This window comes from Zalophus californianus, chromosome 9 (genome assembly GCF_009762305.2).
Source record: "Zalophus californianus isolate mZalCal1 chromosome 9, mZalCal1.pri.v2, whole genome shotgun sequence".
Lineage (NCBI taxonomy): Eukaryota > Metazoa > Chordata > Mammalia > Carnivora > Otariidae > Zalophus > Zalophus californianus.
This window is the reverse complement of record NC_045603.1, coordinates 3,745,565-3,760,743: the sequence shown is the minus strand read 5'-3', so window position 1 is coordinate 3,760,743 and position 15,179 is coordinate 3,745,565. Positions and strand designations below refer to the sequence as shown.

The 15,179-nt window shown below is 55.5% G+C and overlaps 2 protein-coding genes across 2 annotated transcripts; both read right to left on the bottom strand.

Moving 5' to 3' along the window:
• Nucleotides 1-92: 92 nt before the first annotated feature.
• On the bottom strand, nt 93-4,815 carry CDPF1 (cysteine rich DPF motif domain containing 1). The gene is made up of 3 exons (XM_027591610.2): nt 4,488-4,815; nt 3,261-3,372; nt 93-1,106 (listed from the first exon to the last, which is right to left on the bottom strand). Exons 1-3 carry the CDS (start codon nt 4,598-4,600, stop codon nt 960-962), a joined length of 372 nt encoding a protein of 123 aa, XP_027447411.1. The 5' UTR covers nt 4,601-4,815; the 3' UTR covers nt 93-959.
• A 2,272-nt stretch (nt 4,816-7,087) lies between these two features.
• LOC113922671 (polycystic kidney disease and receptor for egg jelly-related protein) lies at nt 7,088-14,886 on the bottom strand. The gene is given in 5 exon segments (XM_027594849.2): nt 7,088-8,259; nt 8,262-8,762; nt 8,765-8,968; nt 8,971-9,114; nt 9,117-14,886. Coding segments are annotated over 5 exon segments (6,870 nt in total). The 3' UTR covers nt 7,088-8,008.
• Nucleotides 14,887-15,179: the final 293 nt, after the last annotated feature.

Below are 15,179 nucleotides of genomic sequence, written 5' to 3'. Positions count from 1 at the left end.
AACACCCCAGCCCCCAACCCAAGCCGGATCCAGGATGCCAAGGAGAACATCTGCCTCGCAAATGTTTCCAGGAAGGATTACTTTTCAAAAAATTAACTGGTTCTTTGGGTATTTAATTATGGATCTAACACATGGTCAAGATTTAAAACATTTTCCAAGCACAAGGATGTGAAGTAAAATTCCACTGCCCCCAGGCCCCCCAATCACGCCTGCAGCTCCCCACACACCTCAGGCACCTTCCCACAGGTCACCTCCCTGTGAACCGTCCCAACAGGTGACATCTTCACCACATGAGCACTCACTCCCTAGGACGGGGAAGACAGGAGTCCCCACCCCAGCCGTCCGTCCTGCCTCCGCATAAGCACGGACAGCATGACCCCCCAGCGTGACCAGAGGGCCTCCTCACACTAGACCAGGACAGTGGGCTTTGTCCCTTCACTCCTGTGTCCTCAGGGCCAGGCAGAGTAGCATGTCACCTGGAGGCAATTCCTGGACCCGATGAATCGTGCAAAGGGCACAAAGAGCCTTCCACGTCTGGCCGTGTGTAAGCAGGAGCCAGGGGATGACCCTGCAGGAAGGCCTACAGCCCCAGGTCCAGGAGTAGAGCAAAAGGGCCCGCAGGCCCAGCCTCAGCTTCCCTTTGTGCCAGTTCTGAGCCATTTCTCAGTTCCTGCCCTGCAGTCTCAGCATCAAGGAGGCTCTGGACAGGGTTACGTCTGCAGGATATCTGGTCCGAGGTCTGCCTTTTGAGTGCTTTCTCTGCCTGACTCCCGATCACCTTCCTGCTGCAGGCTGGGCCCCAGCCCGTTCCAGCTGCACACGCGGCTCCCACCTGCCCCGGAACAAGGCAGGGCACGACAGGTCCCAGCTCAGCCCCATCCCTGACCCAGGCTGCAGGCGCTCTGCCAGCCCAGAAGCTCTGTGCTAGGTGCTGATGCCAACCTGGCGCCTGGCCGCACTCATGTCCGAGAGCCAGGCTGGCTGGCTGGCCTCTTTGATGGAGCTTTCCTTTTCTCCAAGTCTTGCCGGATTTCCTGAGGGAAGGCATCCATGTTTTCCTGGACACAGGGGAGGCAAAACCTCTTGGAGTAGAATAAACTGCATTCCTGAAAGAGAATGGGGGAAAGATGGGGGCTAAGTACCGCAGAGCGGGGGGTGCAGCTTCTCCCAGAGGCCAGTCCTTCACCCCGTACAGGGCGGCAGTGGGGAGGGGAGGGTGCTAGGCAGGGGCAGCTGGGGGGTCGTGTTGGCAGGGGCTGGCCAGGGCCAGAACAGCACGAGGGAGAGCAGGGCCCAGGGCTGGCCAGCCACCTCCAAGAATGCGGTCATCACCTAAGAGAAAAAGACACAATGGAGGGCCGCCAGGGAGGAGAGAGCAGGTAGGCAAGAGACCCGTGTCAGCCCCTGCAGGCAGTGGGGTATCGGGGGATTCTGAGCATGTGGGAATCACCCAGTAAGATTGGCGAAGGTGTCAGAGAGAACAAGGCAATGCAGGCCTGGGTCAACCCGGGTGAGAGAGCCCGGATGGCGTGGAAAGACTCCGGGGACTGCCATGTTCCATCACGGGGGACATGGAAACAATGAAAAGCTAGAGCCGGGCCCACACCTCAACTGTCAGAGATTCTAGATCCCTCCCCCTGCTGGTTATCACAGCAGTGTGACAGGGGCTTGGTGACCACCGGTGCTGGGCACAGCCCCACAGACCAAAAAGGCCACTGGTGAGTGGCCGGTCTGCGTGGGAGGTCAGATCTGTCCAACCGCGGCCATTCTCCCCTGTGCCCATCCTTTGCCACTCAACTCCTGAGACTCGCTGCCCAGGGGCCTGTCCAAAGACTACTTTCCCAGCCCCTGCTGCAACTGGGTGTGGCCACAGGACTGGGTCTGTGTCACCGGCAGCTCTGTGCCGCCTCCTGGTTGTGCCCTTTGAAGGAACAGGCATGTGCTCCCTGTCTCTTCCGGCGGACAGGAGCGTAGGTATGGTGGTGGGAGCTGAGGCAGCTACTGCGGACCCAGGGGATGCTGTGTTTTGAGAATGGCAGTGGCACCACCTGCTCTGGACTCTTTACACATACAAAAAGTAAGTGAAGACTGTCGTGATCAGGCCACTGTATTTAGGGGGTCTCTGTTCCAGCAGCTCAGAGTGTGCCTCAGCTAAGACAAGGCTGTCCTTCCTGCAGCTGTCGGAAGGGATCTGTTCCCGTGTGAGAGAGGGGACTCGCCACCAACCGAGCACTTCCTCCAAGAACACTGGAGCTCTCGGATACCATATGGAGCACCCTCTCCCCTGCTCACCAAGTGCAGCCCAAATGTGTACGTGTGGCATTTAAGGCTTCTCCCCTCCCCCGTGCCCAACCCCCCTTTCCAGTCTTCATTTCCCAACTGCTTCTCTCCTGCTGAGTCCTCACCAGCCGTCCCATGTCCTCGAACACGCAGGCCTCTGCCTTGCTAAGGCTTCGTCACACCCCGTCAAATCTCATCACCCTGACCGTTCAGGGACAGAGGCTGACGTTTAAACCCAGTCTGTGATGCAGCACTCTGGCCTGTACTCTGCCCCCGAGCAGAATGCCCAGGGACCACTGTCCTGCTGCAGGGCTCGGGTTACAGGGGCCGCGCTTCAGCCACGCAGCCCCACCTCCACTCACCCCTGGGCTGTCCAACAAGAGGCTCACTAACCTGGTGGCCTGGACCCGCTCAGCCTCCTCAACCCTGTGTCCTCACCTATCAGATGGGGGCAATACTGCTTTGCACAGCGAGGCTTGGGGCAGGATTGAAGGAAACTACACTGGGAAAACAGGCCCCGAGCACAGGGCCTGACCCACAGCTAATGCTCAAGAAAGCACAGTTCCTTCCTCCGGAAGGTCCCTCCAAGAACAACAGGAAGAAGGTCACCGTCCCATGGAGAGAAGCACAATGGCCATCGGCATGGCTGGGAGGGGGAGAACTGTCAGCACCCACTCCGCAGCCAACACTGAGACCCTCTAACTGACCCCAGCTCGCCCCTCTGCCTGTCTGCTCACCTCTGTTGGCTGGCCCACCCATCCATAATGAGGTGGACCAGCTGGCCTCCAAGAATCCCCGGGCCCCCCACCATGTGACTGAGAGGGCTCCTAGGATCACTGCCACAAAGAGAGGCTGACGCTCATGCCATCCTCGGGGAAGGCTCACAGGTCACCTTTCCCACGATCATGTGTGGGGTCCCAGCCACAGGGAGGGAGGGAGAGAGGGCGGGGAGGCGGCCCCAGCCCACGCAGCTTACCCACCGGGCCCACGCACACCAGCCGGCTGCATAAACTGCACTTTGAGCCGAGGACCAGGAATCTGTCCTTGTGTGAGGTGAACGGATCCTTCATGACGTAACTCTCCTCCAGGAGGCTGCAGCACAGTAAGTGACACCAGAGGTCAGAACGGCCTGAACTTCTACTAACGGAAGCTCGGAAGCTGCATGGAAAGGACCTCCCCCGGGCCCCCCGCACACCTGGGTGGGTTCATGGGAGGAGGGGCTGGTCCTCCTTGTGCCACCGAGTAGTAACAGAAAGGCAAGCAATCGGGGAGAGGCTGGAACTGAAATCAGAGCTGCTCTCAGCTCTAACAGCGTGGTGGGGAGAACCACTCCTCCCCAACTGCTGCGATGCAAGGCCCCAGACCACCACCTGCCCCGCTGGGATGGGGGCAGGGAGCACAAGGTTCGTCCACGCTCTCCAAGCCCTTCCCTACAGTCCTAGCACGGTGACACCCACTCCCAAGCCGTGCTCCCACCATGCAGGGAGAACCAGGGCGCCTTACACCCTGCGTAAGGTGCTGGCCTCACCCTGCACATCAAAGGAGACCAACAGGGGTCCGTGATGATGGTGTTCCTGGTCAGCAGAGGAACCCAACCACGAGAAAGCCTTGGCCCCTGCCACCTATATCCCATGTGAGTAACATGCTGGGTGAGCAATGTACTGGTCAGGTTCCCCACGATATGGCATTCAACGGAGGACAAGTTAAAGGTCAAGAGTCAAGCTCCAGAACCCACTGGCTCTACTCAAGGTCGGTTCTGGGCAGATTCATGAGCAGTTGGTCCTTAGGACCCACTTCCCTCAGCGCAAGAGGGCAGGCAGGCTTCCCACTAAGAAAGTACATCCACAGGAACCAGGAGGAACGGCAACAAGGCGCAGCCCCAAATGAGGAGGCTGCCACGGGGCCTTTTATTTCCAGATGTTGAGCTGCTCCAGCCACAGCCACAGGGCTTCTGCCTCATAGCTGGAGCAGGTGTTGGTCTCTGGGTTGAGTGGGGAGGAAGGGGCTTGGAGGTCCTGGAGGAGCCAGAAGGCCCTTGAGCCTTGCCCTGTGCCTCCGCAGGTCACTCCTGCAGCGTCCAGAGCCTGGGGAGGGATGGGCCTAAAAGACGACGCCCAGGCCCCATGTCAGACTCAGGCTTGGCACGAGCCAAGCAGCTCAGCCAGCGGCCTCTTGGGCCAGGAGCCCAAAAAGTGCGGGGTACTCACATGACAGCGTGGGTGTCAGGGGGCTTCTGTCCCACATAGCTGTATGGCGCTGTCAGGGCACAGAGCTGGCACGTAAACACACCCAGGGGACGGCGCTCTGCCGCCCCCTCCATCTGCAAAGCTCAAGAGACGCGGCACGGCACCTTCAGCACCAAGAACCACGCACGTCTCCAAGGCCCCATCGCACACGCTGCCTGGCCGCGCGCCGCCCGGCGTGGCCCCCGCTGCGTTCCCCAGGCGCCACTTCCGGAGCGTCCCGCCGGCTGCCTCCACGGTTCTCCCTTACGTGGGGCTCTCAGGAGTCGGAGGATCTACTGTACCCACCCACCCACCCACCCACCCACCTACCTACCCACCTACCCACCTACCTACCCAACCACAGGTTTCCCTTTTTCTGTCACCGGCCTGGCCTTCCTTAACCAAAGCCCTGGACCTGTGGTCTGGCGCCTTCCACTGACTCCGAACAATTCCCGACCGGCACCACTTCAGACAGCTCTCGGGCCCTCTTCCCCGAGCTGCGGGGGTTCCGGCCGCGAGCCCGCGCGACCCCCACGCTGGCCTGCCGGTGCCGGCCGCAGACTCCGGCTGGGCTTCCTTCTCCCTCCCCTTGCGCTCCGGTCCCGGGTGACAGCCGACGGACGCGCGCCCGACAGGCTTCTTCCGCCGCTGTTCTACCCGCGCCCCTACGCCGGATGGCCTCAGTTCCCTGGGGGGCCGCGCACCTGCGGGCCTGCCCCCCACGCCCCCGCCCCCGCCCCGACTTCGCCGCTCCAGCCCCTCAGGCCCCTGCCGCCAAAGCCGCGGGCAGCAGGGAACCGCCACGCCGCCAGGGTGCGCCACTCGCCTCCTCACGGCCCGCAGCCCGCGGCGCGTGCGCGACCCCGCCTCCCGACAACAACAAACCGGAGCGCGTGCGCGGGCCCGCCTCCCTGCAGCGACGAACCGCGGCGCGTGCGCGGACCCGCCAAGGTCCCGGACCGGCCCTGGCCCCACACCGGAAGCCCTGGGCAAGACTGCACGGTGCACTTCCGCCTTTGGGGCCCGGCAGCGGAAGGGGAAGAGCGGGCCTTCCTCGGGCAGAGCAGTCCCGCTGGGCCTTCTGTAATGGCTACTCCAAACCTCGCCGTTGATTTCTTGGTTTTCCACCGGGCTTCGCAGAGTCCAGGCGGCTGTGGCGCCGTCCCGCATCGCCTCGCTCTCAGCGCGCCTGGGCTGGAGCGTCACGGTCCTGAGTCGCTGACACCCTCCACCCAAAGCCCCGCTCCCCCCCGCCCCACCTGCAACGCGAGTCCCCTGGCCTGGGCCAGCGACGCACGCAGGAGCGGCTGTGTCCGACCTAGGCGGCAGACAAGATGGGTTCCAAAGGAGCCCTGTCCTTCCCCGAGGCCTTTATAAAGCGCTGTGCACTCCGGACACGTCGCTGTGCTGCTCGCAACGTGGCCTGCGACGCCCTTTGGGATCTGAGCCCCACCGTCCTGCCCCGAGCCTGCCCTGCTCCAGCTTCCAGAGAGCCCTCTGGCCCGCGGGGTGCCGGGTCCCCTGTCTCAGACCTGCTCTTCCCTCTTGCCTCCCCACCTTGCCCCTCTCCAGGCCCCTCTGCACCTACGTAAGCCAAGCACTGTGCTGCCCCTGAAGCCAGCAGGCCTGGGGCCTGGGCCTTTTTCCTTTGGGAAACTGAGAAAGAAGGAATATACAAGGCATTTTAGTAATCCTGGCAATAGCAACTACTCCTGGACCTGGACTCCAGGGAGTTGAACAAGTGCTCTGACTTTCTTCCTAGCGGCTAGGACCTCTGGGTGCTTCCAGCAAAGGCATCCTTTGGATCCGTGCCAGGATTATATACTGTTTTGACTTTTTCTTCTGGGTCTGGCCAAAACTGGGCCATCTGGATGAAGCATTTCATATATGACCTATAACCACCCAGATACATGACCTTGGCTCCTGAATAGTGTTAAAGCTGTTCGACAGGATAGACAAGTTAGGAGATGGACTAGAAGAGCTAAGGGAAATCTTCAAAGAGCAAACATGGTGTTGTCAGAAAATAGAGTTAATTTTGAATTTCAGCTGTCCACAGTTGATAATATAAGAAAATATAAGAAAAAAATCCAAAAGGATTAACAATATCTCAAATATTTTTTAAAATATTTTTCCCAAAAGAAACCACATATTTACAGGTAAAAAGAGAGGGACGCCTGGGTGGCTCAATCAGTGAGCTTCTACATTCCCCTCAGGTCATGAACCCAGGATCCTGCGATCCAGTCCCGCTTCCCGCTCCCTGCTCCCTGCTCAGCGGAGAGTTGGCTTCGACCTCTGCCCTCCTCTCTATCTCTTTTTCAAATAAATCAATAAAATTTTAAAAAAGAAAATCCAAATCGGACCTTCAGACGCTATTGGGTGAGCGGCACGGAACTCCCGTGTGTGTGCGTGTAAGCCATTTCAGCACAGTCAGGACCACAGGGGCACTGAGTGAGTAGCAAGGCCTTGGGACAACTTTGTCACCCACCGGATTGCGTTGTCCCCCTTCACTGGCTCTCGATGTGGAAGGCAGGAGCCGTCTGTATATATGCCCCTCGCCCAGAAATCACAGCAAGTCTCGCAGGAGAAATCTCACATTTAATTCTGATAAAGCTTAAAGTGGCATCTACGTAAATGAACATGCTTCTGAGCAGAACTATAAGAGTTACGAGCTCATACTGCTCTTTAACAATAAACCACATTTTCTTTATTATTACAAATAATCTACCATGCTGTGAATAACCCAAAGCCCAAGTCCTGGATGGACATATTGTTACAGTCAATATATAGAACATTCACTATCTTTCAGTGTGAACCCACTCCCCCCCAAACATAAACACACACACACACCTTTTGGTTGTTGAACAAAATTCATGTCTAATGGCCGGAAAATGTTATTAAATTTCACATTTAACTTTAACTGGCAGTAGCCCAAAGGAGTAGATGGGAAGCTCAGACTTCTGACCCTCAGGTCCCATCCCTGAATTCAAAAGCAGGAGGACAGATCCCAAACTCACCACAAGGTCCCTACAACCCTGGCCCAGCTGGATTGTGGGGTCTGGGGCTGGGGAGGGGGCGGCTAGGGGTGTGCCCCAGCCCTGGTCTGCAAAGGGAACTCCCAGAGGGACTGAGGGAGTCATAGGCTCCTGGCTCCCAGCCCCAGGGACACAGTCCCAACAGGAGAATGCTCTGCCCTGCAGAGGTGGAGTGGGGGCTCTTTAGCTCTCTCTCCACCAAATCTGGGTCTCTAACACTCTAAACTGCTGTGGGCTTCAAAGACACTAAGTTCCCTCTAGAGGGAAATCAGCCCTGGGTTCCCATGCTGCAGACCTCCCTTTAACCCAACACTCAAGAGTAGAGGCCAAAGGTGGAGATACCTCCGAATGTGGGGTGTGCGTGTTCCAGGACACGGGTAGAGAGCACTACTGAGCCATTGAACATTCCTTGTAACCACAGAATGAGCATCTGGGGGGACTCTTGCCTATGGTTCTTGACCCTGTCACTGATCACACAACAAGATAAACCATCTTCTTCCCATTGATGTTTCTAGTCTTCAGCCCCAGATACCGGCGGCTGTTCTTCTCCGGCTGCCCATACAGCATGTTGACAAAGAACTCTGGTTCATCTTTGTCCCTGGGTTGGAAGGTCAGAAACCTAAACATAGCTCTTAGCTTGCGACACAGATAGGTCACTGCTTCCGCTTCCTCTGATGGTTCCTCATACACGGGCTGCTTCATTTCCTCATAGGCAGACAAATCACTGCCTGAAATAAGTTGATCAATATGCAGATCATCACCAGCATGAACGATGAGAGGAATAGGACCCCCAGAACCCTGTTGTTGGAGAACTCGGTGTTCTGAAAGGCTGAAACGCAATAGGAGAATATCGTCTGCGTGGCGTGAATCAGGTTACTATAGTTCCACTCGTGTTGACCGAACACCAGGTAGCCGAAGGCCACGTACACAAAGAAGTACACGGACACCACCAGCGCCATGTGGCAGATGCCGGGAAGGGCGGCCTGAATGGCCCTCTGAGCCAGGCGCACATCATAAAAGAATCTGGAATACCTGAGCGTCTTCAAAATGGTCAGAAATAACAGGAAACCCAAAATGATCCTCATGACGTGATCTACTTGAGAAACTGCGTGAAAGGGAATGAAATCTGCAGGGTTCGACAGGTAAAACCGAATTATGCCCGTGGCCAAGAAGTGCCTCCTGAAGAAGAGCACAATCAGCACGGTAAATATGCATTTTAAAGCAAGTTGAGCAGATTATACACACTTCTCACGTAGGAGGCCCTTTCTTGCGTGATGATATAGCCCTCATCGACGATGTAGGCTAAAACAAAAATGAGAATGGCCACATACAAGTAGACTTCCGCTGAAGTTTCCCTGTCGAAATCAGCAACCGAGAAGGAGTGCACGGATATACTCGTGTCACAACTCCCCAACTGAGACGCCTCGAAATGACAGAAACGCTACAGAACAGACTGACGTCTGGATTGAAGGTGGTCAGCTCCAGAATCACGGCCCACGTCTTCTCGTCAAGCCAGCCGCTGCTCTGGAGTTCCCTGAGCCTCACGGTGGAATTAAACTGCTGCTGTTCTGGGAAAAATAGAATGCATAGCCTCCTGACCCGTAGGTGTGTAAGAGTCCGTGGGAGAAATAGCCCCATGTCTTCTCCGGAGGCTTGTAAGTAAACCCGTTGGCATGCTTGTCCTCGGACCTCTTCGCAAGTTTGGTCCAAAGGCTAGAGTAGTTTCTCGTGTCTTCCGGGTCAGTGCCATAGTTGGGATGACAATGGACTTCTCCTTCCATGCCGGTTTGCGCAAAGTTGTTGGCAGGCAGGCAGGCTTTATCGCCAGGTTTTGCCCTCACCTGCCTCAGCAGGGGAAGACCCAGGATTTTAGAGGAGCTGTCGGGAAGAAACGTTGGATTCGGGTCATTGTGGAGCAGAGGCACCAGCACGCTGTTCAGCCACCTGTAGATGTCCGCCAGCTTGGTCACCGAGCCGAGATCCACAGAGAACTGACTGCGAATAAACTGATTATAGTAAAAGCTGTCCGTGTGGCGCAGGAGGGCGACGAGGCTCAACAGGAGGGCTAGAAAGATGAAGTGGGTCAGAATGTAACACAGGAACAGCAAAGCCCTTCTCTTGATTGTCGTCTTTCTTTTGAATATTAGGATTTCATCTTCGGTGAGGGGCTGGTACATCCTCGATCTTCGGAGCTGCAGGATCTGCTCGTGTCGCTCTTGCATTTCTTCTGGGCTCAACTTGCTTCGCAGCTCGATCTCGGTATAGCAGTACCTGCCTGCCCATGAAAGGTTTTTACAATATTTGGGCCTACTTGTTCTGAGGCCTGACAGGAGTATAATTTTAGATGGCTGCACCAGAAAAATGGACAGACAGAACGAACAAAATGAAGCAAAGAGCCATTCTAGTGACTTTTCATAACCATAGGTCAGCCCGTAAAATACGATGAAGAATGAAGATATACTGGACGTGACGAAAACCAAGAACCACGCTATATAAATGCAACATGAAGGCAAAATGATCCTGCTCTTCTTGAGTTCTACAGGAGCCACTTGGGAAGGTGGCTCTCTAGAAGCAACATCTTGATTGTTATTTGTGTTTGTGTTACTGGCATTTATATTTTTTCCCTGGGTGTGTGAGAGCTTGCGCTCTCCTTTCTTCCGCATAGGCTGTGCCATGGAGGGTATCTTGGCAGAAGCCTTGTGAAGTCTAGTGCTTTTCACAGATGGAAGCTTCGAAGCCGTCTTGGTGGATGCATGCACAGTTTCACGAGCATGCCACTTTTCAACATATTCCTCCCAGTGTCCATTTTCTGGCACCAAGGAATGCTTCTGGGGAGATACCTTTTCTAGAGTCACACGAGGTTCCTTCTGGGAGTAGGTGAACAGAAAAGTGATCAATAATTGCACAGGGATTGTAATTAAGACACTTTCCAGTCCTATCATCATTGACCTGATGTACCTTCTCTCTTCTGACTCTGTTTCGTCTGGTCTGTCGAGATTAAGGAACATAATATTACACAGAAGGGAGGCCATCAGCATTGCCAAACAGCAGGACAGTCTCTGAAGCCTATTGAAGGGCCTACCAATGACACCGGAGAAAATAGAGAACCACATGTGATTTCTCCCCAGCTTGTAAGTCGAATCTATCAGGAAATAGTCCATTCTGTTTATAGGCTTGTCTGGGTCCGTAACATGAAATGTTCTGTCCAAAGAGGTGCCAACAGAAAGCCATTTCCGGCATAAAAACAGCCAGATGCGTCTGCTGAACAGATTTTCCACTTTGATTCTGCTTAAATACCAACTGGGGGCTTTGCCCTCATTGTTGTGCCACACACGAATGGAATGGATGTCCCCCAAGACACTTTTCGCCGTTAGGAGAAAAGTGTAGATGCTTCCCCGGTAGAGGGTTTTAAAATAAGGATGGCTCAGACAATGCACATCACTGGCACCGTCTGTCCCCCTAAGTTGGATGAAGACATCGGCCCTGGTCCCAGCCCCACCACGGCTTCCTGTAAAAATAGTGACGAGGTAACACACCTTATCATAAGGATCGTTATCAAGTAGAATTACCACATGTAGCCGAAGATACTGATCCACGTCATCTCTCAGCAAGGCCCAGAAAGCTAGGATTATGTACGTGAGCATAATGAAAAGTACGGTGAAGAGCGTCACAGGGTTTTGGGTAACGTTCTTGATGACCTCCAACCGTAGATCTACAGGATTAGGGACCACAATCACCTTGGCCGTCAGAAAATGGGTTTGCAGGTGGGTGCTGGCTTGTTTTATTAGGTCCAGCTGCCGCCGGGCCCTCCTCGTGTTTGCGCAGATACAGTGCACTCTACGCCAGGTGGTCTTCTCTCCGAGAACACAGGTATCTTCTCTCCAATCGCTCTGGATCCCATACATGTCTAGGCAGTGAGCACTGAAAAGAGCTATTCTCACCAGCTTTTCACTGGCTTTCTTGACAAAACGGGGTGCCTGCAGAACTATGATCAAGGTGCACTCAGACGAGCCACTTCGCTGAGCTATGACTTGCAGCAGGGATGCTGGAAGGCAAACCACGCGGGCCTCCCTAACTGTACAGGCCGAGTCAAACAGGTCACTCTGGTTGGCCATGGGAGGGATGTCATGGGGCACGAGGAAGGTGGCGACCAGAGCAGTGGGGGTCATTTCACTGCCGGCGTATACCAAAACCGTGAACAACACGGTCACTTCGGTCACAATGTGGACCAGCAACTCCTTCACTACACTGCTGTCCACCTCAAACCTAAACTCCCCTGTCGTCATTGAGAAAGACTCCTCAGCTCCCTCGGGCTCATTCTCGGGTCCCACTGTGAGATTAAAAGCCGCAAAGCTCAAGTTTTTTCTGGCGATGTACACTTCGGCTACATCAGGCAGGATCTCGATCACATCGCCGTTAGGTGTGCTTCCTGTCATTCTGAATCCAACCACCTCTGCAGAACAGCTTTCCTGATCATTCATCCAAGGAAAGGGATCATCTGCAAATTCACAAAACATGGTGGAAATCGGGGCATTTGGGGGCAAACTTGGAACACTGCTCACGTTTAGCGTCAGACGAAAATAATTTCGACTGCTTTTCTCATTGCTGAAGACGTCAGTCACGTCCCACTTTTCAGCTTTCCTGACGTACACGTTAAAGCTGGAGGATGTCATTGCAGTGGTCTCATTCCCTGGCACTTTACCCTCCAGTATTGTGTCTGCTAGTAATTCCAACTCGTAGAAAGGCTCATCAACCACTTCGTAGCTAACGGTCAGTTTAAAGATATTAGACAAAGTTGTTAATATCCCAGTGCTCACGATTTCTATTTGTTCAGAGTAAAACTGTGGATCTTTCTGTCGAGACTGTTGGAGGGCTCGATTTGCTTGCCAGATCCTCACTGTGGCGAGTTTCTGAGCCATTCGAGTGAATCCAGAGGTCGTCTGGGTTAATTTAGTAACACTCATGACTACCTGGCTGACTTCCACCAGAGTGCTGTTGGGAAGAACGAAAGTCTGGTTGACAAGGTATTCCCGGAGTCTGGTTCTCTCAGCGTGCAAAGTTAATTCAGGTTTCATGATATTCAGAACAGAAGCTGCTATATATATTAAATAACCTGCAGGTAGAAATTCCTGGTTGTCAAGCAAAGTAGAGAGCGATGAATTTGGTCCCATGGTGAAGTTGAATAAGCGATCGAGCACATCCTTCCCTGAGATTTTGTCCGTTGGAGCATGTACAGTCGCGTGCAAAGTCAACTGAGAAAAAGCGCCTAGAGCGTCATACACCTGAACGTGGATCTTCACGGCGTAACGATTGGCCAACACGCCGACAGGGAGAAAGGAAGGGGGCGATGTGGACTCACTCCCCAAATACAGGATGGCCCCCAAGGCGTTCTCTTTTACAGAACTGATCTGACCAAAACCATACAAATCAGAGACTACCATTTTGTATGTAAGAGGGATGTTCTTGTCCTTAAAATTATTACACCGGATGACAAACCTGGTAAAAAATGCAACTCCCTTATCTGGATTAATGGTGCACTCTCCGCTTTGAGGGACATAGTTAATAATCAAGGGGTGCCTCAAGTCCAAGGTCTCCCCACTCCAAGTTGCTAGATGCACAGACATCCAAAACTCAGCTTCAGGAAAATCCTTAAAAGCAAAAGCTTTTATAGACAAAGAAGCACCATTCCTCCCTGTTGTGGTGTGTTTCACCCAATCAAATGTTATCTCATCACCTGAAGAGGACAGAATCGACCATTTATAGACATCCTGCCTCGCTGAACAGTTTGTGCAATTTAGAAACAAAGAAAATCTGTCTGAAATGACCAAAACGGCACCACAATTTTCAATACAGTAAATGTTTGCTGCGGGGGGTGGTCCTTTGAGCACGTGCACCATTTTATCAATATATGCTGTCCTACCTCCCTTCCGGATCACCATTCTGAAAAAATACACACCTCCACCTTTAAGTATTCCTGGTGAAAGTGTTAGGACAGGGCCAGGGGCCCATCTCCAGCTCAGATCAGTTTGCTTCGGGTGACAGACGCTGTTGCTCATCACTGTAATCTTAGCTCCCTGGTAGTTTTTTGGATCTGTGGTACAGTACCAGGAGAAAAGGAGTCCCTCTGAAGGGTTGTCTGACTCTGGATCCGAGGAATTCGTTCCATCCAGAACCAGCCTACCTGTGAAATTAACTGTTATGTTGGGACCCCCAGGAATAACTGCCTTTAGGTCACTTCTAACGATGGTGACGTAGATGACATCTGAGCCTCGTGCCTTAAGTGTCTTTTTTTTTCCTTTGAAGATTTTGACTGTAAATCTGAACACATACACGCCCCAAGATAAAGAATTTGGGGGGATATACACAATTGCTGGAGTTTCCCCTAAATGGACATTTGGTCTATCCAAAGGTGCATTCCAGTCCGGCACAGCATTTATGGAGGGCACGGAAAAGACTTGCCACTGTGGAACAACTAAGGATGCGTTCTCGCAGTTAAACGAAAAGCTTGCATTGAAGGTATCCTCCATCTTCCTGGTCAACACCACGGGAACACCATCTTTGTTCCTATTGATCTTTACCGTGTTTAAGACACAGGGCACATCTTCGGATACCTGGCAGGACACCGAAGACTCGATGGCTTGAGGACCGTCCGAGTTGACAGCTTCCAAAACCACAGGCGTGGGCCCGTCCGTGGGACACTTGGTTTGGGCCACGAAGCCCGCGTAGGGGCGAGGGCCATCCGCGGGCAGGTCGGAGGCGGCGCGGCGGGGGCGCCGCAGGTTGGCGGGCGGGACCCGCACGAGCCGGAAGGTCCACTCCGGGCGCCCGAGCGCGCGCTGCAGCGGGGTGCGCCAGAGCAGGGACAGGCGGCCGTGGCGCGCGGACAGCCGCAGGTTCACGGGCGTGGGCGCGGCGGCCAGGCGGGCGCGCAGCACGACGCGCAGCAGGACGCAGAACGGGCGCGCGGGGCCGCGGGGCAGGCAGAGGCGGCCGCCGCCGCGCAGGACCACGCCGCCGCCAGGGGCCGCGCGGGGCCGCAGTTGGAGGCGGGCGCTGCCGGCCGGCTCCCTGACGCCCGGGCCGCCCCTCCAGCCGCGCGGCGCGGCCGCGTCTCCCTGCGCCGGGCCCCCGGTCCGGGCGGCAGGCGGGGGGCGGCGGGCCGAGGCGAGATCCGAGCTGCGGGGTCCGGACGCGGGCGCGCCGGGCGCCCAGGAGACGAGGACGGCAGCCCGGGCCCTGCGAGGGGCCGGCGGCTGCGGGAGGAGGCCGCGATCCAGGCCCAGGCCCGGGCCCAGGCCCAGGCCCGGGCCCAGACTCAGGAAGAGGAGGAGCGCGGGCCCGGGCCCCATGGCGCCGCCTGCCCGGGAACCTGGGAGCTGCTGCCGCAGGCCGCGGGGGTCCAGCCAACCGCCGCGGGGGGGGCGCGGAAGCGGGGGGAGGGCGCGGGCCGCGGGGTCACGACCCTGATGCGGCGAATGGGGTGGGCTTCCGGGGTCCCACGCCCTTGTAGCCCCCGACCAGGACTGCTAATGGAATTAAGGCGGCCCAGGTTCCCAAGAGCCTGCAAAGGCCCCTTAGCTGGAATCCCCCCCCTGGGCAAAAACCAGAGGGACTGTGAGCTCCCTGAGAGTCCAGGGACGTC